At 40.3% G+C, this 24,996-nt stretch overlaps 1 protein-coding gene across 1 annotated transcript in view; it reads left to right on the top strand.

Annotated features, from left to right (window-relative positions):
* Positions 1-22,605, top strand: part of TENM2 (teneurin transmembrane protein 2) — a 167,304-nt gene extending 144,699 nt beyond the window's left edge. Inside the window, exons 19-26 of the mRNA XM_085299595.1 lie at positions 116-270; positions 765-1,639; positions 8,347-8,522; positions 10,114-10,349; positions 14,416-14,712; positions 15,545-17,159; positions 19,757-19,887; positions 20,919-22,605. Of these exons, the coding sequence (XP_085155721.1) occupies positions 116-270; positions 765-1,639; positions 8,347-8,522; positions 10,114-10,349; positions 14,416-14,712; positions 15,545-17,159; positions 19,757-19,887; positions 20,919-21,680 (4,247 nt within the window). The 3' untranslated portion in view covers positions 21,681-22,605. The remainder of the gene's footprint in view (positions 1-115; positions 271-764; positions 1,640-8,346; positions 8,523-10,113; positions 10,350-14,415; positions 14,713-15,544; positions 17,160-19,756; positions 19,888-20,918) is intronic.
* Positions 22,606-24,996: the final 2,391 nt, after the last annotated feature.

The following is a 24,996-nucleotide window of genomic DNA, read 5'->3' as shown; positions in this document are numbered from 1 at the left end:
AAAAAAAAAAAAAAAAAAAAAAATCACTGTCTTATAAACTTGCTTAGCATGATAAAGCCTATCCTGCAGCTAGAAGCCAACGGTATTCTCTGATGCCTGTTTTGCACACTTGTAGGAATTGCAGTGGATAAGTATGGACTCATGTATTTTGTTGATGCCACTATGATTCGAAAAGTGGATCAGAATGGAATTATATCAACGCTACTGGGCTCCAATGACCTAACGGCCGTTCGACCTCTAAGCTGCGATTCCAGCATGGATGTCACCCAGGTAGACTCTCACTGCCTTTTTTCCTTCTCTGCCTTAGAAGAGATGGGCATCTATTTTGGATGACTGCCTGGCCACTCAAGAAATACTTTATGCAGCACAAGATAATAGTGTATGTGATTCATTACTGAAATTGAATGAACCATCTTTTTACTGTGGTTAACACAGGTTATTTATACAGCTATAGAGAAATAAGGTTGAGATAATGGGAGTTACTGTCTTAATTGCCTGTTTTTCTGTAATTACTGTAGAGATTCCAGGATGTAGCATTCATTCTTTGCACAGAAACACAATTAGCTAAAGTTACCACTGCRTATAGCTTTAATATTTCTGGAAAAGAAAATCATTGTTTGAAGTAGTTGCAATTCATGACTTAGCTTCATGATTTACTCAGATAACCCCCTCACTAATTTGCTGTTGTTACACATGGAATTTTAAACACTAGAAGTGTATTTTTCGGTTGTAAGTTTTACAGTAATAATTTGTGCAACTCATAGGTACGGCTGGAGTGGCCTACTGATCTCGCTGTCAATCCCATGGACAACTCACTTTATGTCCTAGAGAACAATGTTATTTTACGGATCACAGAAAATCATCAAGTTAGCATTATTGCTGGACGCCCCATGCACTGCCAGGTTCCTGGTATAGACTACTCTCTTAGCAAACTGGCTATTCATTCTGCACTTGAATCAGCCAGTGCCATTGCCATCTCACACACAGGAGTTCTTTACATCAGTGAGACAGATGAAAAAAAAATTAATCGGCTACGCCAGGTAACTACCAATGGAGAAATATGCCTTCTTGCAGGGGCAGCTTCAGACTGTGATTGCAAAAATGATGTCAACTGTAATTGCTATTCTGGGGATGATGGGTATGCCACTGATGCCATCTTAAACTCACCATCCTCCTTAGCTGTGGCCCCAGATGGTACCATCTACATAGCTGATCTTGGAAATATCCGCATTAGGGCTGTCAGTAAAAACAGGCCCGTTCTTAATTCTTTTAACCAATATGAAGCTGCATCTCCAGGAGAACAGGAGCTGTACGTCTTCAACGCGGACGGAATTCACCAGTACACTCTCAGCCTTGTTACCGGCGAGTACTTGTACAATTTCACCTACAGCAGCGATAACGATGTCACGGAGGTGATGGACAACAGCGGCAACTCCCTGAAGGTTCGTCGGGACGCTAGCGGGATGCCGCGCCATTTACTCATGCCGGATAATCAGATTATCACGCTGGCCGTTGGCACTAACGGCGGACTCAAGCTAGTCTCGACACAGACCCTGGAGCTTGGATTAATGACGTATAATGGAAACAGTGGTCTCTTAGCAACGAAGAGCGATGAAACGGGATGGACAACATTTTATGAGTAAGAATGTTTTTGGATATATTAAGCATACATGTATTTTTCAACAGGTAGGGACTAGGCCCTAATCTGATCCTGCCAAAATTTGTCGTAGGCTTTTCACCGGTGCTGAATAAGGTCTTTACGTCTTTATCTCGTACGATATTGGAAATGATGACGTGATTTCTTGATTTCATCAGTTTTGCCGTGTCCTTTAGGTGGGTACTGAACCGCCTAAACTCGAGCCGGCGGCGGGAGGCCGGTTCGGAAGATCGCCCGCCTCCGGCGCGCCGCCTTGCGCCCCGCAGCTGCGCCCGGACGCCTGCGTTGGTGTCGCCAGGCGGGGGCTGCTCCGAGCCGCCCGCGGCGCTGCGGGCATTCGGATCCGGATCCGGCCACGCCGGTCCGTGGCTCCTGCTGAGTTGTCCCTGTCTAGGAATCTTAACATTGCCGTTTCTTTTGGAACTCAAATCATAAATCTTCCTGTTCAAGCTCTCGTATTACTCACGGTTGACAAAATGTTGATTAACTTTACTGATTGTTCGTTCTTGAGACAAGCAGGGAAATTAGATCCCCAGCGATCCRTCAGCCCCCTAGTGTAACGTACATCATTTGTAGATAACCCAAAAGCACATTGCTGTTCAGGGGAATATAGATTAAAAGGCAGAAATTCTTCCCTGAATGAAACTTATCAGAGATGAAGTTCCAAAGTATATTAAATATCTAGAAAAAYGAATTTTCTTTAATAGTTATCCTATTCTTAATAATCTTCTTGTCATTTATTGACGAGAACAAATCTTTAACAGAAGCTAAATGATATATCTGAAATATGGTTTTGGCTTTTAAGTAAGGCAAGTCTGTTGCCCACATATTTTGTTTGAAATAGTTAACGATTGCTGAATAGCATTTCTCAGGCTACTGCGTAGAAAGTAGCAATAGGGCCTTGTATTTAACTTTAGACTGCCGCAGAATAGCGGCAATTCTGTGTGATTTGAGTTTGCTGGTGCTTCCACCTCGCTCGGGTCGCTGCCGTGTTTTTTAGGCAGCGTGGTCGGGGCGGGAAGGCGGGGAGCCGCGCGCGGCACACGGCGCAGGGCGAGCGAAGGCCCGCCGCGGCGGGGGCGAGCAGGGCCCCGGGGCGGCCCGCCGCCGGGAGCGGGGCCTTCCCTCACGCAGGCCGTGGGCAGGGCCGGGATTTTTTTTTTTTTTTTTTCTCCTCACTGTTTTGCCCAGACGTTTCTCTGCCACGTGCTAATGACACAAATCAGCCGGTCGCGGGGATGCCGGAGGTATTGCCTGCTGATTAAGAGCTCAGGTTGAAGTTCACCGCGCTCGATGCTGGTGCAGGCTCACGCTGCTGAGGAGGTGTGCGTGCCCTTTCGGGTAGGCTTTTTTTTTCCTCAACAGTTGAAGATTCATAAACTAATTGTGGGAAATTAAAAYAGTAACATAATTTAAAACCCTGCCTCAAAACCAGTGAAACGTTAAAAAGGATCTGAACAATTACACAGCTGGTGTAACTGGTAGCTGAGAATCACGTGAGGTATTAGGTCGACATGATTTATTAGAAAAAATGTACTACAGTTGCTAAGTAAATATAGAAGGGAACTGCTTTGATGTCTTACTGAGATGCATCTGAAAATATAATTTATTGTGTTCGTAGTGTTGACGTATTGATCAGATGTTTTTCAAAGGTCGCGTAAGGAAAAGTGTGCAATCCTTGTCTCAGGTCAGTGGACTTTAACTACCGTAGCTAGGTCTAAGTAGTACAGACTGAGGTACTATATTAGGTAATTACTAAATTTAATAAGGTTGTGGGGATAACTTACTGACTCCCAGATTTATGCATGAATTCTCCTAAGCATAGAGCTCATAGATAAGWAGTAGTGCACAGGGCTGTTTTTAAGTACAAAATGTCACAGTGAATATGTAAAACAAACTATACATGGTGGTCTTTATCTAGGTTAGAAAAAAATCACAAAGTTGAAAGATGTGTATCTCAATATGTGTATGGACAACCCTGTGCTAGAATTGGAAGTTAGCTGTATGCACTGGAGATACTCCCTACAAAATGTGAGAAAAATAGAGACATTTCCTTTAAGCTGATCACAGGTAAACTCCTTAATAAGCTCTATCCTCCTATGTACCTCCACAGTTAGGGGTTTTATTAGTAAGATGATGAGAATTACTTCAATCAAGTTTAGGAACCTTGCTATCCTGGTCACTCGATACTGGTTGCTCTTTTATATTAATTTTTTGAAGCAGTTTCAAGGAGCAACTTACATCTTCATCATTACTCTATTTTCATGGCTCTAAGTTAATATCAATTGAAGATGAAAGAAATACTGAGTTCAGGAGACTTTGTACAGACAACAAAGCTGTTTTCTGTGCCATTAAATTCATGCATTCATACAGAGGTAAACAATACCCAAAATTGTTAATATGGCAGCTGAACTGAGAAGGAACAATATTATTCCAAGTAGTAAAAAATTATTTAACTAGTAAAAAAAAATATGAGCTAAAGTTTAGAAACAGTTCTGAAATTTTTATTTCAGTGTATTTATATCAAACAGACTCCTGAAGTGCAGTGCTATCTTATTGGGTATATACTTCTCTCTTATGTAAACTGTATCCTGAAAATGCTCACAGAATTAAATTTGTAAGTTAAATATGTATGTATGCATGTGTTTCTACACACACATATATACAAACTATTTTTATATAATGTATATGTGTGTGCATACATATTCTTTCTATGTGTATATTATGTATGTATAGTGTATGCATATAGGCACACGTCATTCACACTGGGAACAGGCAAGTCTCTTAAATAATGCAACAGCTAACAGCAGGCTCACACGGGGAAAATTAAGCTTAGTTTTAGGCATGAAGAACAGATCTTTGAAGTGGTCCTCAGCAGAATTGCACTTGGCCTTTGGAGCATCCTAAGAGAATGCTGCTGCTTTCTTCTCAAATCGACTTGTTCTGGTAAAGGAGACAGAGAATAAGGGTATATGTAAATGTATGTGGATGTGCACTTTGCCCTTCCCTGTGTTGGGTCAAAAGCTGGTGTTCATGGTGGTGTGAYGGTTCATACTGAGTGTGAAACCATCCAGACTAATCCCACGTGCAGGCTGACAGGCAGTAGTATTTCAAACTTCAAAGGCCACATTGCCAGCCATGAAGATGGCATAAAATATAGAAATGCCATAACGCTGGGCATGGGAAAGCATCCACACARTGTCTCATCACGAGCCTGCTGCAGGAGTGCCCTGTTGTTCAGATATTTGGGGCTACCTGAGAAGCTTGCAAGCAAATGTCTGAAYGCATCTCGTGGCGTCCCCCAGGTGCCTTTGTGGGCCAGGCCAGCACGTGAGGGGCAGYGCTGGCCCTGCTGGCCCCGAGCTGCTCGCATCTTGGACCGCAGGGCTGGGGGTGCCCTCTCCCAGGTGCAGATCAGCCAATGCCCCCGGTGTCGATGTGGAGCCCTGATGAGTTATGTAACACAAGTCTGTAGTACAAACTACTGTCCTTGATATCTTTACCCTCTCTGTCAGATTAGGTTGCCTGTAAGCAGTAAATTAGGAAGTTATTAGTGGTCACAGGGAGTTTTTAAAGGTACTAGGATTAAGAAGGGATCTATTTGCACTCTCCCCACTTATATCCTAGATGAGAGCATATGCTGGATGTCTTTGCTGAGGTTTAGATGCTACTACCTCTTTCTTCAGATCTACCGCTTAACAAATTCACGGGTAGATGTTTGTTGCCCGACTTCAAAAAGTAGTTGTTAGTTTGTGAGCTGCCAGTCTTTAAAGATACAAAAATTGCCTTATCAGATCTGATTCATCTAGCCCAGTATTGTGTGTTCAACTACGATAGGCAGTAGCTGCTGGAGAAGAAGGTACAGGAAGTCCCACACTGATCAGCTAAAGTATATTTTTCCATTGGAAAATTTTTCTTATTGATTCAGTTAGACCTGTGTTTATATCTTGAAGGAGAAAGATGTATAATCTATCTAATTCCTATATAACGTTTTTTATCTTATTATTCAGATAAATTCACTTTTTTGTATTCAGCTAAGCACTTGCTATCAAAAATACATAAGTTCAAAAAATACCTCAATGATTTGTCACTTTTGAATTATATGGTACATGAATGTATTCTGTTTTATTCATTTAAAAATTTTTGCCTTTAAAGGCTTTTAAAAATAGGACTTTCCTGATGCAACGGTTTAAATAGAAATGCCTTCTTTATATGTTGGTATTGCAGCTTGTATGTATTGTTTAAGTAGTAAATTTTTTTATGTCTCTAGCTCATAAACTAAATAGTCTGCAGATCTTTATATGGAGAGCATTTGTGTGCATATCACTTTGAGCACGTCCATCCGTTGGTAATAAACCCTTTTAATATCTGCCATTTCCTTTTTCAAATAGCGTGACTGGCACTGGGAAGCGTGCTGCATGAAGGGGACAGGGCAGGGGGAGCAAAACATTGACTTACAGAAATGGTACTAGATCTAAATCTTCATTTTTTCTGTTCCAGTCTCTGTACATCCTAATACATATTTACTTTTTATACTGCCTTTACACTTTGAACAGATATTTTCAGTAAGTAGCCCACAGCAATCCCCAGGACTTTTTCCTGAGTTAATTAAAAAATCAACAATGTGAATGAGTAGTTTAAATTGCTCTCTCTCATTTGCATTACCTAACATATACTTACTGATGGGRAATTTCACTTGCTGTTATTCTGAATTTTCACTGAGTTCTGCATGGTCACTCTGAAGTAGCTTACAGACTTTCTGAGTTACGCCTTAGATAACATTGTATCTTCTGTAATATTTGGCACCAAAGTATTTCTGAGTCCCCCCAATGATCACTAAACATAAATATCACTAACCATAAATATAGTCCACATATAGAATCTTAGAGTGTATCTCATTATTAATCTTTTAGATTATCAAAACTGTCCATTTTTTGTGCCTTTCCTTTTCCTTTCTAGGTGGACATTTGGCTGGACCAACTTCCTCCCTCATCTATGCTTTATCGGTAGTTTTCATTACTTTTTGTGAAGACCTTTCTATAGGCTTAACCCAAAACCCTTTCACAAAGTACAAGATACTGTCATTTAACCAGTATCTTGTTGATATTCTCAAAAAGTTCTTAATATGTCCTAATGGGCAGAAATGTGTGACTTTTATTAAGAAAAAACATACCACTTAATCTTTATTTTGTCTAAACTGCGTAAATGAACACGTCACTGGTGCCTGTTGGCTTTCTGTTGTTGATTCACTTCTTTGTCTACTTCCATTGGTTCTGGTAAGACTTTTTGGTCCACAGGTGACTGTTTTTTCCTTCCTCTCCAAAATTCAGTTGAATGGCTGCAGCCATCCGTAATGCTGTATTTTCTATTTGTATCAACCGAGGAACCTATTTTGTATATTAATTTTGGAGATATACTCTACACTCCGAGTGTCCTACTTTGAGGTTTGTTAACAACTTTTCTTTGTAAAAAGTCGTATCGAAAGCGATGAAATTATTCTCACTGTTGGAGCTAAACACAAAAATGCAAGAAAATTATCTAGCTTTGTGATACTACTTTTCTGTTATACTCAGGCAGCTCAATTGATTGATCGGTTCTCTTGCAGGCTTCCCTTTTGCTGGATTTCCACATTCTAAGGATGACCAGTTGGTTTCAGTCGCTACCTAATCCTTTCCTTTAATCTACATCGAACGTTTTTTCTTGCCACTCTGCTGTTTAGAAGTGCACGTGCTTCAGTAGTGGTTGAGTGGGAAACTCTTGCACAAGGAGAGACTTGTCACCTTGAGTGGCAGAGCAAAATATCAATTTCGTGTTTCAGGTCCATATTTCTTGCCCTCAAGATCCACGGGATTGCTTCGTTAGTATATATGTCCACAGAAATATAGACTACAAAAGGAAATGGAGAAACAGTGTGATTTAATTTCAGTCAGCATTTCCCCCTCCCAGCTTTAAACCTCTAAATAAACATAACAGCTGCTCTGAGATGCAGTAAACTCATGAACAGCCATTTTCTAATTGTTTTTATTTTTGTGCCTCTGGAGCAGTAGATTAATCTTCTAAGGTGTATTTTAAGTGCTGACTGCTGCCTTTCGTGCAACATCAAGTTGTCCTGTGCTTTAACTTCTCATCATTCATCTTTATGAGCGAAAGATTGACCCAAAATGTAGCGAAATGCCATAGATAAGACTAAAATGAAGTTGTTATGTTGTCGGGCTGATGTCTTTTTTAATCTCTTATGGCAAGTTTATTCCTTGGTATGTCGCTTTAAACCATACTTAGTAGTTTCCACTGAGTATGCATTTGCAAGTATACAGTAGTGTGTTTTAGTATCACTGTGTTTCAACTTACTTAGAGTAAAATGCAACTCCTAAAATACAGATCAGTTATAATTATACTTGGTTGAACCAAATACGACTCTGTATATGCATCTATAACTTAATTGCWTCAAAAAGATGCTAGCCTGGATTTGCGCTGGTATAGCTGAGATTAGGATCTCTGAAAATTATTATTTTATCATCATATCTTCTTCAACAAAAGAGGAATAAGTATGGCCAGGATGCTCTTTCATTTTATTTTTTTRGAAAAATTTGGTGCATTATTAATACATTGAGTAGAAAAATGAATATATACATATATCTRTATATATCTATCTCCTCATKCTTTTTTGCTCTCACTAACTTTTCTGTTAGCTATGATCATGAAGGGCGCCTGACCAATGTAACACGTCCCACTGGAGTGGTAACTAGCCTTCATCGAGAAATGGAAAAGTCTATTACCATCGACATTGAGAACTCTAATCGGGATGACGATGTCACGGTCATCACAAATCTCTCCTCTGTGGAGGCTTCCTATACAGTTGTTCAAGGTACCAAAGTGCACTTTTCAGCACATCTCCCAACCACACACATAATTTGTGAAAGCGGTTCTCAAAAGATTCCTCTCATTAGTACAGCTATGAGCAGGGGCAGGGAAAGTGTAAGATTTGCAAGAAAAACTCCCATAAAACTCACTCTTAGATGACAGGTAAGAAATATTCCAAAATAATACTGTGTGTCAGATACATACAGTCGTTATCWGCTGGTGTAAGTTAGTTCTGCAGTTGCCTCTTGAATCACGTTCAGTTTACCCACTTGCACATTTCTCTGCACTTCAGCGCAAAATCAGTTCTGACCTCGCTGTCAGAAAGATGCAGTATGACTGATGAATGTGGGCTATCTGTGTAAAATGCGAGTGGAGAAAGAGGCTCAGGTAGCCTTCTCTTACTATTAGAAGTGAAATTTTCCAAATGTGTACACTAACCATTTGAGTGAAATGTAAAACAAAGAGAGCAGGGGATGAACTTGTGCCACAAGTAGCACATCGGGGAACATTGTTATAGCCTGAGCATGGCCAGAGAGATGAGCAGGAAAATGGTTAAATGTTTGTGCAGAGCTTTCCAGCACAGCCCAAGCACTGTATCTGATGCAGTGAGAACAGCCCCAGTTATCAGAGATAGATTGCAAGGAATTTGGTGAATGATGTGGCTTTTTAATTAAGATACAATGTCACTGGAATAAGAATATCATCAGTGAACAATAGTCTTTTCCTGATATAAATGCCAGCATTTATAGACTATTATACTATGACATGCCTGGTTACRAAGACTTTATTTCTCTTATACCAGATGATTAATTATGGAGATGCTGTCCTTTTGTCAGACAAATATTGATGTTTTGATGACAGCGGCAYGCTGCAGCGCTCCATCCTGATCGTCTCAGGATGTACTTGGCTGCGTCAAAGAGTTGGAGAATAGCACGGCCATAAATGTGCCGGTCTATTTTTGTAACTTTTATCAGAAAGCAAAAAGGCCAGGTGTGTGATCAGCTAGTACAGTTCTTTTGTGGTAGAATGAAGAATGACATCCAAGGAAAGGACTGTGGCCGCCAGCTGGTATTGTTGGAGCTTCACACCTTGAGGATTTAAAGCTAAACTATAATTCTGAACCATGCATCTGCTGGGAGACAGATTTTAAACTGAGACAGAAAAAGAAGAGGGGCTTACTTGTTCATACTCAAAAAGAAGCCAACAGTCCCTTTTTTCTTCCTTTTATCCTAGAATTTAATGGTTTGTTGTTTATCCAGCAGTTCAGTTTTCAGGAGATTTTGTTCGTGTTAGAAATAAACTATGTGGTTGAAATATATCAGTGTGCATTTTGATTTACAATTAAGACTAAAGGCAAAGCATAATGGAATAAACATAGTATCTCTCTGCAAGCTCTGCAGGCTCACTGTTGCACTACTGTTCTTTACATGAATCAGTAACATCTGTAATTTCCACCATAGTACCACGTAAGTGGTAATTGCAGACTGACTTCATTTAACATCAACAGGAGTGCAATAAAAAAACGATCAAATTAAGCTATCTGTTTTCTTTATGACTGGAGTAGCTAAATTATTTTCTTTTCATTATTGCTGTAGATCAAGTGAGGAACAGCTACCAGCTCTGTAATAATGGTACTTTGAGAGTGATGTATGCCAATGGCATGAGTATTAGCTTTCACAGTGAACCTCATGTCCTGGCTGGGACTGTAACCCCCACCATAGGACGATGTAATATTTCTCTACCAATGGAAAATGGTTTAAACTCAATTGAATGGCGTCTGAGGAAAGAACAGATTAAAGGCAAAGTGACCGTGTTTGGAAGAAAGCTCAGGGTAAGTAGAACCTGTCATAACAATAATGATCTTTTCTTGTGTGTGCAGACAACTTGCCATTTTGAAGGACATGTCTCTTCTATTTTTACTTCTTAAAAATGTGCAACTCAGATTTTCTTTGGTGTGACAATCTTTTCTTTATTTGAGAGGCCAGTTAAGTATATGGAATCATCTACTGTCATCAACTGTAAAAGTTTTATTACAAAAAGTATGTTAAAAGAGGCTGGTAAAAATACACAGAATATTACTGTAAGTCCCTCTGCTTATGAAGGTGGCAGGGAAAAAAAACAAGACAAAACAAAACTGACCATGCATCGTTTATACGGCTTCTGTGGCGTACTTACCACAGTTAAACCTGTGAAGCAAATACAATTAGAGTGTGAGTGATTACATTCTACTTACCTAAATTTCCCCTGCAGTGTCAGTGAGACAGGTATTATTTCCTCTCCCAAATAACATGTTTGCAAAACAATTGCCATAATTACAGAATCATAATCATAGGATAAGAAAAACTCCCAGGTCATTTAGTCCATCCCTTGCCAAACTGAAGATCAGCTGCATCCAGGTTAATCCCTCTCAGTGCTTRTTAGGCTATTTTTCACCTCTTAGATACAGACATTTTCACTAGTTGCTTCAGTATGTGCAGATGGGAAAGGGCTTTGAGATACTGGACAGAATAAATCCGTAGGGCTGATCCAAGTCCTGGTTCTTTTCATAATTCTCTCAACATTTGTGGACATGAGGGAAAGCTTTGTGTGTTCAAGGTGATCATATTAAATGCAATGTATGTAATCAACTACTTAGTAATTTTACAAAAAAATAATCAGGGGTTTTAAATTTTGTTACTTGCCTATTGCTTAATATCTAATTCATGACATTGAATGAACAACAAAAGTCTTTCCTTCTTCTCCCAAATCCTCAGAATGGTATGCACCTATTGGTGTGAGGGGGAAGGTTAGACAAAAAATGGAATGAGATTAGCAGCGAATCCTTAATGACTAAATTTCATGGCTGTGTAATTGATTTTTGATATGTTGACCTGCAGAAGTTGATTGTAAGTAGAAAATAGATCAGCTCTGCATCTTGACTGGATGTTCCAAATAGAAGTAAATAGGACCCTAAAATAAAATTTCTGTAATCCTCACTCTCACTAGTAAAAACTTAATAGAAGTACTTGTGGTAATTAGCTGCAGTTAAACACATGAGAGCTGAAACCTTGCCTGAGATGGATTTTCTTGCATCGTGTTTATGCAAATCAAAACACTGCTTTATCTAGCAACACCTCAACATTTAATTGTCTGGTGTTAGTTCCTGTAACAATAATCACAAATCCATTTAGCTCTTTTAAATGAAAATCACTATGAGATTATAACAGGTTGAGCAGACTGAAAATGAAATTTGAAAATGAGGGAGAAAGCACAGAGTTTATTTGCATCTCGTTTATTCTGATTCACCTTCATAAACTGCTGAGTGACTGCAGCGGAGCCCTGGGTTGGCCGGGGAGGCCCTGGCGGCTGGGGCGCGGGGCAGGCAGGGCTCCTGCGGGACGAGCGCAGCTTCCTGAAGACCGGTGYGGAAGCATGCGGAGCTGTTGACTGAATCCCAAATTCAAGATCAAGTATTAGTAACAGGTGTTGTTACTGCTTGGGTTTCACAYCTTACGAGTAGCTGCAGGGCAAGCAGAGGGCGAGCGCAGCCTCTGCCCCGGGGGTGGCAGCGCTCTGTCCTTGGGGCTTTCTGCTCTTTGCAGCGAGACATCACGGGCATCTCCTTGGCTTAAATGGGGACCTTTTCTCACTGCCAGCACCACTCACGAAGGCACACCAGCGTGAGAAGTGGCACACCGGGGTAAGTCTGTTACAGACTTACGCGAAGTACCTGGCATGACAGAGGCGTGTCCTGGAGGGCGCTGAGCCCATTTCCGTGTGGCACCCGAACCCCTGCTCTGCTGGCCGCGGTCACCGGTGTTGCCCCTCTGCACCCGTCTGTGCTGTGCCTTTACATTTACCTACTTATTGTCCCCTACTACTTTATGAGTGGGATGTTCAACATCTTGCTAATATTTTCATACAAAGTCTTGATAAAAATTCCGTATTGACGATTTTTTGATGCACTCGAACATTACTTCAGTGGTTTCTGTTGCAAGACCCTTATCCGCTGCGTAGAAGGGCTCTTCCCTCTTGCGACTTGTTCAGCGACAGCAAAAGGAAAAAACAGATGTGCGTGTAGGTAGCAGAACAAAAGAGAAATAGCTTCCTAGATAATCTTCAGTCATGATATTCGTAATAGTGTTATTAGTGTTCTCAAGAAGAGTGGGAGTTAGTCATTTTGTTTGGGTTTCTATATAATTAATATGACACTGCAATTACACTCTGTGGTTTTACTTGTTTTACAAACGAAAATTGAAGGTACTGAATTATCCACACAGGTGCTTCTTTATTCTGCAAGTAATGTTTGTGTGTGTGCATAGCTCTTCTTCTGGGTAATCATTTCAGAAAACTAGTACTTCAGTATGGCAAAAAAACTAGTAACCTTAATAAAGCTTTTGAGATAAAAGGAGGACACCTAGAGTCAGACTTTTCTGCCTGCAGATTGCAGTTACTGTAGGGGGAGGAAGAAACCCAAAGAAGCCTGACCACTTCATGAAGGTTTAAAAGTTCTTAAAAAACAATTTTTTAATTGATTGTTCCCTTTCAATCTTTTTGAAGGCCTTTTTTTCAAAATTTGCCTATCCTTAGGAAATCATAATCTTTCAGGCTCATCGTTAGCTGACTGATTTGAGCAGCTGAAGCTCTCTTCTGAGGTCTCTGTCATCAAGACTGAGTTTGCATGTACAAAACAAAAATAACCAGTTATGAAAGTGCTGATGTTGAGTTTGGCTTCTATAGTTTTATTCCCATTAAAATGGGATTGCAGAATATGATTTATTTTGCCAAGATGTTTTAAAAAATACCCTATCTTTAATTTGAATCGAGAGAAAAGTTTCCAATGCAAAACCTTTGGGAAAACCTACAGAAAAAAGCTTTTTATAATGAGTGCCCACTGAGGAAAAGAAAACTGTGTTAAAGAGCTAAGTTTTATTAATGGAAAAGTTGAGGATAAGGATAATGAGTGATAATTTAAAATAATTATTTCTTTATAAATGCAAAACTGTGTTAATTCTAAAATTGCTTTTTGTATAACTGAATTCCTGCGGAGTAGGGTGGGATGGGAATTGGGTTTACCCTGCCAGTGAAAATATCTCAAAATAACTTTTATGTCTTCAAGAAAGGCTCAGGGTTAATTTACATATTGTTTGATGTGCAGTTTAATTTTGGATAACAGAAAATGTTGCTTAATCAAAGCTACTATAAAATATAAGCTGAAAAACAAATTCCCAGAAACTGATGAATATTTTCTAAGTAGTCATTGCTGTCAAATGATACCTAATTTGAAGGCTTCTACTTTATTAATGACGCATCTACAATTAAATTGCTTAGGAAGCTTTATCAGATTACAGCATTAGCCTGAATTCTGTTGCTCAGCCTCCAGTGAATATAGTTAAGTATCTCTTATTACAGCATTTTCACTGGAAACCTCTGCATTTCTTGCACTCCGTTCTGTTTTGCTCATGTATTAAAAAAAAAAAAAAAAAAAAGCAACTGTGGAATTAAAACACTTTGATTTAGAAATTTTACCTGGAAAAATGAAAAGCAAAAAACATTTTACTTAAGTATTTACTTTTGTTCTCACTTGTTGTGAAGGATATCTTGCAAAACGTTAGAAGTCTAAAATTCCCAGCCTGTACGATCAAGACTTCTAAACAGAAGAAATCAGACACATCCCATATAATTAGGTTGCTGAGGGATCTGCTGAATGTTTGGAAAATAAATAAATAAAGTGTTAATGAAAGAAATTCAGAGGCAAAGTGTTGCAGCTACAGAACTTTAGGTGACTAAATCGCCTACACTTTTTGAAAATTTGGGGAAATTTAGTTCTCCTTTTATGCTTACTATTTTCAGCATGAAAATTCTTACAGGTTTAGTGCTCACTGGTTGCTGAATATGGCCTTCTTTTGTGTCCATAGGTCCATGGAAGGAACTTACTGTCCATCGATTACGACCGGAATATACGCACAGAAAAAATCTATGATGATCACCGCAAATTTACACTGAGGATAATTTATGATCAGCTGGGACGTCCTTTCCTTTGGCTACCCAGCAGTGGCCTGGCTGCCGTCAACGTGTCTTACTTCTTCAACGGACGACTGGCTGGGCTGCAGCGGGGTGCTATGAGCGAGCGAACAGATATAGATAAGCAAGGCCGAATCATATCGCGCATGTTTGCAGATGGGAAAGTCTGGAGTTACACCTACCTCGAAAAAGTAGGTGATGTTTTAAGTTCTGACATGAGCTACAAAGAGGCAGTAGCTCTCTGCTTCGTTTTAGGCTCTGTGCATAGCACATGCAAAAATGATCTGAAATCTGAAGTGTTGCAGCTGTCAAGAATCCTTTTGTGCCTGATCTTGCATATTGATATGTTTCAATTAGGCAACTGAAGTTGACTAATATTTTATCAGGAAATTTTTTGTTCATGGTTCTTGTCTTTTGATATTCCCCCGAAACCAAAAATGCATGATAAACCTGACAAAAGGTTCAAGAGGAAACAGGTAATTCATTTCTAATCATTATTTCTCAAATGAAAATATGATATTGCATTTTTAATTAGCCTAATTAAGACACTTCAATCATAAAACTTTGTCTTAAATACTTAAAATCACATAGCATTTTCCACTTCCCTTCTTTGAATCTGTTGCTCTAAGCAAGCCAGCGTTGTCATTCTCTGCTTGGTTTCATATGTTTCACAGTAATGGTCATGAATTACAACTGCTAGAGTAAATAGAGGTCAGGTCATTTATCTAACTCCTCTGCATCTCAAAAGAAAAAAAAAACTTAAAGGAGGGTAGCCAAGACACTGGTACCCTACACTTTGTTTTCAGCATCAGCATATTGATTTCTATGCAGAAGCACATCCTCATATCTGACAATCTGTCCATTTTCCTGAGCAGTTTTAGCCCCAAACTGATGACTTTATGTCTCTTTTTATTATTTTAACAGTACTGCCTCTTCAGTAAACTCTTCTTTTTTAAAGTGCCTTCTCATAGGTCAGATGCTGAAAGACAGTAAATATGTATTACCTTTTTTCTTTTTCTGTAGTCAATGGTACTACTGCTTCAGAGTCAACGGCAATACATCTTTGAGTACGATTCTTCAGACCGACTTCATGCTGTTACTATGCCTAGTGTTGCTCGGCACAGCATGTCAACTCACACGTCTATTGGCTACATTAGAAATATTTATAATCCTCCTGAAAGCAATGCATCAGTGATTTTTGATTACAGTGATGATGGGAGGATTTTGAAAACATCGTTTTTAGGTACTGGTAGAGAAGTCTTCTACAAGTATGGAAAGCTATCCAAATTATCTGAAATTGTTTATGACAGTACTGCAGTTACTTTTGGATATGATGAAACTACAGGTGTCCTAAAAATGGTGAACYTGCAAAGTGGCGGATTTTCTTGTACAATCCGCTATCGTAAAATTGGCCCTCTGGTTGACAAACAAATCTACAGATTCTCTGAAGAAGGTATGGTCAATGCAAGGTTTGATTATACATATCATGATAATAGTTTTCGAATTGCAAGCATCAAACCGGTAATAAGTGAGACACCTCTTCCAGTTGATCTTTACCGTTATGATGAGATTTCAGGCAAAGTAGAACATTTTGGCAAATTTGGAGTTATTTATTATGATATAAATCAAATCATTACTACAGCAGTTATGACACTGAGTAAGCACTTTGATACCCATGGACGCATTAAGGAAGTTCAGTATGAAATGTTCAGATCACTAATGTACTGGATGACTGTACAATATGACAGCATGGGAAGGGTGACCAAAAGGGAACTGAAACTTGGCCCATATGCCAACACAACCAAGTACACCTATGATTATGACGGAGATGGGCAACTGCAAAATGTTGCAGTRAACGATAGGCCAACCTGGCGTTATAGTTACGATCTAAATGGAAATCTTCATCTCCTGAATCCTGGAAACAGTGTCCGCTTGATGCCTCTGCGTTACGATCTAAGAGACAGGATTACACGTTTGGGTGACATACCTTACAAAATCGATGATGATGGATTCTTGTGTCAGCGAGGCTCAGACATCTTTGAGTACAACTCCAAAGGACTCTTGACAAGAGCTTACAACAAAGCGAACGGCTGGAACGTTCAATACCGTTACGATGGACTTGGCCGAAGAGCTTCCTGCAAGACTAACCTGGGGCATCATCTACAATATTTTTATGCTGATCTCCACAATCCAACAAGAGTAACCCATGTCTATAATCATTCCAATTCAGAAATTACCTCCTTGTACTATGATCTGCAAGGCCACCTCTTTGCAATGGAGAGTAGCAGTGGGGAAGAGTATTACGTCGCCTCCGATAACACGGGCACTCCCTTAGCTGTATTCAGCATCAATGGCCTCATGATCAAGCAGCTTCAGTACACGGCGTATGGAGAGATCTATTACGACTCCAACCCTGATTTCCAGCTGGTTATTGGATTCCACGGGGGGCTGTATGATCCTTTAACCAAACTGGTCCATTTTACCCAAAGGGACTATGATGTCCTTGCTGGGCGCTGGACATCTCCTGATTACACGATGTGGAAAAACATTGGTAAGGAGCCTGCTCCTTTCAATCTGTACATGTTCAAGAGTAATAACCCTCTCAGCAACGAACTGGATTTAAAAAATTACGTAACAGGTGAGACTCCATTACATTTTTTTTTTTTTTTGTAAGTAGCACTGTAGTGTGGAAGTTAATTTGGAAATGAAATAAATCAGACTTCTCCTTACTAGACGTTTGCTGAATCCTCTGATCCCATTTTGGCCGTTTTCTTCCTTTTCCTGTGGAAAGGGCTGGCTGTCCGTGATCTTCAGTACAGCTTCTATCCTGCTCCTTTCAATCTGTACATGTTCAAGAGTAATAACCCTCTCAGCAACGAACTGGATTTAAAAAATTACGTAACAGGTGTTATTTTTTTTTTTTTTTTTTTTTTTTTGTAAGTAGCACTGTAGTGTGGAAGTTAATTTGGAAATGAAATAAATCAGACTTCTCCTTACTAGACGTTTGCTGAATCCTCTGATCCCATTTTGGCCGTTTTCTTCCTTTTCCTGTGGAAAGGGCTGGCTGTCCGTGATCTTCAGTACAGCTTCTCTCCAGAGGAAGGGCACTAAAAGAGCAAACACAAAGAATGGGGCATTCCCTTATTCAGTTTTTAATATGCAAACAGTCTTTGGGCTTTAAAACAGAAACCTTTATGTTTTCAAAAATGACTTCCTCCTGAAAGACAAAGAAATTTTGTGGAATGTATAGACCTGAAAAAGAGAAACAATAAGTTAGCTTTGACTGTGTACATTAGAACTTGGTTAAAATTTGTAACCTCTCCTTAATTAGTACGAATTTTTCACTTAGTAAGATCACACAGCTGAACTAGCTGCCAGCAGTTTTTTAAAAAGAAAGGTAATTAACATGTCTTGAGGAAAATAATTAGAGCAGTGATATCATTTTGAATTAATTATTTATCATAATTTTAGCAGTRATTTAAATTTCCAGAAAAATGTGCATTTCCTTCAAAGAAAATGATAGCAAGTTTCATTAGTTTTTGAGATTTTGCATTTTACTATAGCACATACCTTGTAGTCTGTTAAAATACTATATTAGTGATGAGAATCTCTGTTGCTCCATGGACCAAATAGTTTATCTGGCACAAGAAGTGACTAGGCAGACAGTTTAATTTTCATAGTTGAAAAGAAAAGTCTCTCCCCCCCCATCCATGTTTCCTGTTAGCCTGTGATACTGCTCCACTCCTGGGCTGTGCTGAAAGGAGTGGATTGCTGCTGGAAAAGAAAAATGGGGACTGCTTAGGACAGACATCCTGCTCTTCAGTGCTGAATTAGGGTGCCTGAAGTAAATTTTGGAGGAGGTACTGTTACAACATAAAATATATAGAAGCCTTAAAAGGGAGCTGGAGCGATGTGCTGTCCAAATCCAAAGGGAAAACATATTAGGCACTGTATAATGGGAGATACTTCCAAATATCATCCTAGAAATAGAATATTTTACTACTTGTTTTAGTGGCATAAAAGCTATAAAAGACCTCCCCCTTTTGCTGTCCAGTACCCACAACCAATCAGTATGACTTTTTTTTTTTTTTTATGATGACACTTTACCTCTGCTAAAATCCACGGGAAACGAGGATTTGTAGCGCACCCTGGAGAACCCCAGCCACCAGCTCCGGTGGGGGGCTCGCTGGTCGAGCGGCGGGTGCGCGGGTCAGCTCAGCCGGCCATCCTCGCCCTGGGAGTGCTTGGCCGCAGTCCTCTGTCTTTTCAAACGTGGAGTTCGGCTCAGAGGAGGAAGCAGCAGAAGCTGGTATAGGCTAGAGAGGAGAGACGCCACTACAAAAAGACAGGAGAGAAAATGCGAAAGAAAAGTGGTCGTCAACATAGGTCCAAATCAAGTAAGAGGTGCCCGTGCTCCCACATGCTGCCTAGCTCCATGACAACCAGAAAAGAGGAGCAGGAAGCAGAAATGTTAAACACGGTCATGGGCTTTTTTTGGTTCAATAGCATCTTTTAAATAACCAGGATAAATCATTAGTTCCTAATATCGGCTGAATGAGAATTACCATTACTAATGTAGCGGAAATTGCTTGCTGTTTTTCAACTAGAAATTGAGTCGGAGTTGTGCAGGTCAAGGCAAGAGCAGGACCTTCCCGAAGCACGAGGGAGGGCATGGGTGCAACGCCGCTGCGCGGTAGAAGGCGTCAGCAGGAGCCTGCAACAGTATCTAGATTTAGACTCTGAATTACGAGTCTGGCCTCTCACTGCGTCTGATGGAGAGACTGATCCAGAGACTTGGTGAATGCTAATAGGAGTAGGACCTGGAAAAGAAGCCATGTCTTTTCCCAGAGGACTTTCCAAATGTTCTTAGAAGTGCTCACCTAATCAAACATCATTTTGCAATACAGTGTGCGGGTTGCACTAACTCCCGCGGAAGGTGTCAGAGATGGAACAAGTATTGTGTACAGTAAAATGTTTGGATAATCCATATGTCGTAATGGAAAAAAGTATGAAAGAGGTGATATATCCCTGATGAACTATTGAGGATAAATTTAAAGTAATGTTTCTTGTGTCTCTTCACTATGGAATAGTATAATTCTGTAAACTGCCATGCTGTAATATAAACTATAAGTTCAGTTGCTACTTGAAATTAAAGAGGTAGAGGATGGATTTCCTAAACTTTATGTTTATTATACATTTTTATTTCTCACTTGCCTGATTACTTTTGATTTTTAGATGTCAAAAGCTGGTTGGTGATGTTTGGATTTCAGCTCAGCAACATTATTCCTGGTTTTCCTAGAGCAAAAATGTACTTTGTGTCACCGCCGTATGAGTTGTCTGAGAGTCAAGCATGTGAAAATGGACAGGTAGGCAGAACTATGAAGTTATTTTATTGATAAATTTGAGTCACTGTGAATAGAATTACTGGCTCTTCAGCAGCAGTAGTAGAAGGCAGCGTATATATTTCAGTGTAAAATGGAAGTGAGTATAGCTAGATTTTACACTAATGAACATATGCCGTTTTTGCCAGCCTTCATTGTTGTTGTAATTACAATGTCATTAGTTTGTCTTTTATTGAGTTCTGGCTTGATTAACAAGTTGTAACTTGATTAACAATGGCAAAAGGAAACTTTGCAGTGTAATTTATCATCTGTTGTACCTGTGATAATGTTATCCTGATAACATATGTATTGCAATAAACCTAGGTTGGTACTTGTACTGTTAACAAATGGTTTTACTCCCTACCTTGTAAAGGAAAGCAGGTTATTTTTTGCGTGAAGTTTTTCATAGTTGAAGGGTTTGGTTTGCTACTTCTGTTACTACAGTWACCTTCAATTATGGTGTTCATACTCACTTGTCAGGTAAAGCGTGGGAAACGGGTGTATGCCTTCCTCCTTTAYAATGAATTCCCACTCTTTTAAGATACTTGAAAAGAATACTACACCAATTTCATCTACTTTCAAGTATTTTATTCATATATACTCGTTGAAATTTGTGGGCAGAAGTGTGCAGTAATTAAGTACCATCTTTTCATAAATTGGTTCTGTATATTGTAGATGCCAATTAAAATTGTGGTGGACTTGGGTCTAACTCTTGTAAAGGAGGACATCATCTAAACAGCTAAGACTGAGATCTGTGATACATATATGCTATAAAAGGTGATTCCTGAGAACATTAAAAAAATCTTACCTGGTAGTGTCAATAGAAAATAATTTGCCAAATGAGTTTCTACCCGATTCTGAAGGCGATATGGTCCTTGGGCAGATAACTGAGAGGGGTCCTTCTCTAGCTTAGCATTTCTACTGCATGGCTTTCCTTTAGAAAGCAAAACACAGATTAGCGCTGGTCTCTGAAATCAGTATTTTCAGAAGGTCTGTATCTTTTTTATTATTTTCAGCTCATTACAGGAGTTCAGCAGACAACAGAAAGACACAATCAAGCATTCATGGCTCTTGAGGGACAAGTCATATCTAAAAGATTACATGCCAGTATTAGAGAAAAAGCAGGCCACTGGTTTGCAACAACCACTCCCATTATTGGGAAAGGAATCATGTTTGCTGTGAAGGAAGGCCGTGTAACCACTGGCATTTCCAGCATAGCAACGGACGACAGCAGAAAAATTGCCTCTGTCCTTAACAGTGCTCACTACCTGGAAAAAATGCACTACAGCATCGAGGGAAAGGACACGCATTACTTCGTCAAGATCGGCTCAGCCGACAACGACCTCCTCACCCTTGCGATGACCAGCGGGCGGAAGGTGCTGGACAGTGGAGTGAACGTCACCGTTTCCCAGCCGACGCTCCTTATCAATGGAAGGACTCGAAGGTTTACCAATATCGAATTTCAGTATTCCACCCTGCTGCTCAACATCCGCTATGGACTAACGCCGGACACGCTGGACGAGGAAAAGGCGAGAGTGCTGGACCAGGCTCGGCAGCGAGCCCTGGGGGCCGCCTGGGCCAAGGAGCAGCAGAAGGCACGGGATGGCAGAGAGGGCAGCCGCGTATGGACAGACGGAGAGAAGCAGCAGCTTCTGAACACAGGAAGGGTTCAAGGTTACGAGGGATATTATGTCCTGCCCGTGGAGCAGTACCCAGAGCTAGCAGACAGTAGCAGCAACATCCAGTTTTTAAGACAGAATGAAATGGGAAAGAGGTAACAAATTAATCTGCTGTCATCCTTTGCTGGATGAATCAGTAGTCACAACTGTTATCTCCTCTCCTAAGGAGATGAAGACCTAAATGGGGGCACTAGGCTGAGCTACTTTGGGATAGTAAGTGGCAAAAAGCTCATATTTTTTGAGTTAAATGCTACTGTTCAAGTGATTAAAAACCACATCCTGAAGTGGACTAAAGCCAGACTGAAAACTCTAAGCATACAAATTAAAAAGTACCCCTGAAATATTACCCACTTGTTCTGGGTCTAAAGAAAAATAAAAAGAAGGCCTCGTATTGTATTACCTCACTCCATTCACACGTGAGCAAACTAAGAAATCCAAGTGGGCCACTTTCACTAACCAGCTGATGAAACACAAATGATTCAGACTGCTTGTTTGATAAATATCCAAGAGGTTTTCATTTAAAGCAAAATACAGGTGCATTTAAAACATGACTTTGGGGTGATTTGTGTGTAGCAACTGGAGGAAAATGAGAATGCAAGTGGGAGCACACTGGAAATAGTAAAGAAAAATATATTTAAAAATAACAAAACTGCACTTGCACTCCAACCCTCCATTTGTCTGGCCTGGAGTTTAACTTATTCAAAGAGGGCAGAGTGTAAAGTTACATTCGAAACGGTGGCTATAAATCACTACAAATAAATTTCATACTCTGTTTGTCTTTGAAGATTTCCATTGTGGACAGTATAACACAGTTACAGGGTGTAGTCTGTTTAGATTCAGTAGTTTGTTGGTATCAGTTCCAGTAGAGCTGTGGGCATTGTGTTACACTATTGCAAATGGGCACCACGTCAGATCACCCTGTACATACATCAGCCAGAAGGCACAATCACTGTTTCAGATTTAAAAATTATTAGTGTGTTTGTTTGGTCGAGAAACTGAGACAATCACATTACAGTCACCACAAAAAAAAAAAAAAAAAAAAAAAAAAAAAAAAAAAAAAAAAAAAAAAAAAAAAAAAGTCTAATAAGAACTTTGGTACAAGAACTTTTTTGTAATATACATGTATGAATTGTTCATTGAGTTTTTATATTAATTTTAATTTGCTGCTAAGCAAAGACTAGAGACAGGCAAAGATAATTTATGGCAAAGTGTTTAAATTGTTTATACATAAATAAAGTCTCTAAAACTCCTGTGAATTATTGTCTTCTATTGTGAAATCTTTAACATATAGAAAAAATAGGGTTTGTTTGTCACTGTCATCTAATACATACAGCATCTTATACATAGACAAGACGTGCCGTCACTGCACCATGGATTCTGCGGAAGGCGTCTCCGTTCAGCTCTGGTAAGGAAAGTCCCGGTTACCCATCACCTGCAGCCCTGGTGATGACCCAACAGAAACTGGCAACTGCTCATGGCAGTTCCCACCCTGCACCTCACCGTTCCCTCCCTGCACCTCCCGAGGAGCAACCCCCAAACTGTCATGTTACAACCCGGGAATTAGTTTAGTTGTGCTAAAGTGAAATCCAAGCAATCTGAAAACATGGTAACATTATTCAGATAGCACAAGGAAAGAAGTGCTGTGAGCCAGGACAATTCCATGAAGTCTGTCTTCATTGTGAGATGCTTATTTCTGCCATGTAAAAATGGAAGGTAAGATCAAAGACCCTCTCCTAAGCAACAGGATGTTGAAAGGGGATCATCCATCATCCAGTGCCCTGCTGTTTTTATCTCATTTAAGGATGTATTTGGGGAGCTCTTCTTAATTTTGAGAATGGTTTTGCTTTTCTGGCTGCAAATGAGATTTTTAATGATTCATGCTATTGGCAGGGATGCTCAAGTTCATTATGGGCATTAAGCGACTCCTGGGCATTTGTGAAGCCGAGCAGGCCGGCGACGGCGGCGCACAACACCTGCGTTCAGCCCGTGTATCCGGCTGTTGATGTGGGAGCAGCAGCAGCTCGTGGTGCTGCAGGAACTCGCTGGCGCGGCTGCCCCAGAYGGGGCATGCGAGGGCCACCAAGCTGCACACCCTGTTCAGGGAGCGGGGCGTCTGTTCAGATGAAGTCCTGTAGGTCCACCACCACGGGGATGGTTTTCTGTGGTGATGGACTTGTAGTAGTGTTGTTTTATCAGACTGTTGTTTACAAATGAAACCTCTTAAAGATGTGWAGTTAAGCATTGGGCAGACCTTTGTGAAACTTACTTTGTGTTTTTTTGTTTTGTTTTGTTTTGTTTTTAACGAAGGCATAGAGCATGAAATCACACGGTAGGTAGTTCTCCCCATCACAGTTTCCGGGGTCACCCTCGGTCTGTACTGATAAACTTTTCAAGTCTTTTTTTAGAACACAAATTTTCTTGCAGTTGAGATGGTTGAGCAAGAACCCTTTGTCAGAGGCCTCTATATGTCCTTTGTCCTGTTCCTAGTCGCGAAGAGCTTAAATTCTTCAGAATTAAGAGATTGTGCTACTTCATCCCTATTGTATGCAAATATACAGTATAATTATATAATTCACATGTGCACCATTATATGCAAAAGGAAACTTAGTGAAACCAGAAGTGAAGTGGCATTTTAAACATTAATTGCTATGGGATGAGACCTGACAGATTGGCAGGGGCTGCACTCAGAAGGACTAGGCTCCCTAGCCAATTTCTTTGCAACTAGTATATACGTCGTCAGACACATACGTAAAACTAGTGTATACATGATCAGATATTCTTAAATACAACTTCTGAAAGTGGTACAAATGTTGTGTTAGCTAAACAAATACTAACCAGAGACCATTTATCCTGTTCTAGCTGTGATTTCCAAAGAATATATACGATTTAGCAGAGGTCCCATGAAAATTCCATAGTGTTTTTAAGTTACTCATATGCTTCTGAAAATAGCACTCTTCACTGCAGCCAGTGAACGACTGCCCCTTCGTCACTCTTCCAGGAAATACCCCAACGCAGAAGAAGTCCCCTTTTATCTTTGTGCAGCAGAAAGTACCACTGAGCCTCCCGGGGATGAGCAAAGCCCAGCAGGACACCGGMGCGCCTAGATCCCCCTGACTCCTGCGCCGAAGGTCAGGCTGGGATCGCTGCTGAACCCAGGTCGCACTGGCGCCGATGCGCTTCCTGCTGCGCTTCCCCACAGATGTGCCTGAACGTGCAAATCCTCCCAGTCTGCCCCTCAGCCAAGTGACCTGCGGCACGGCCAGTCGCTTCTGAAACCCTTGGGTGGTGCCTCAAGAAGATCTGAAGAACAGCAGGGTTTGGGGCTGCTTGCTAGTGATAGAGGCTGGCGAACGGCTAGAGGCTTGAAGAAGTCTCTCCTTGGTGCAACAACAGCACAAAACTTTGACCTCTCTTC

This window comes from Rhea americana, unplaced genomic scaffold (genome assembly GCF_003343005.1).
Source record: "Rhea americana isolate MKP2758 unplaced genomic scaffold, rheAme1 scaffold_150, whole genome shotgun sequence".
Lineage (NCBI taxonomy): Eukaryota > Metazoa > Chordata > Aves > Rheiformes > Rheidae > Rhea > Rhea americana.
This window is presented reverse-complemented; position numbering and strand designations above follow the sequence as displayed.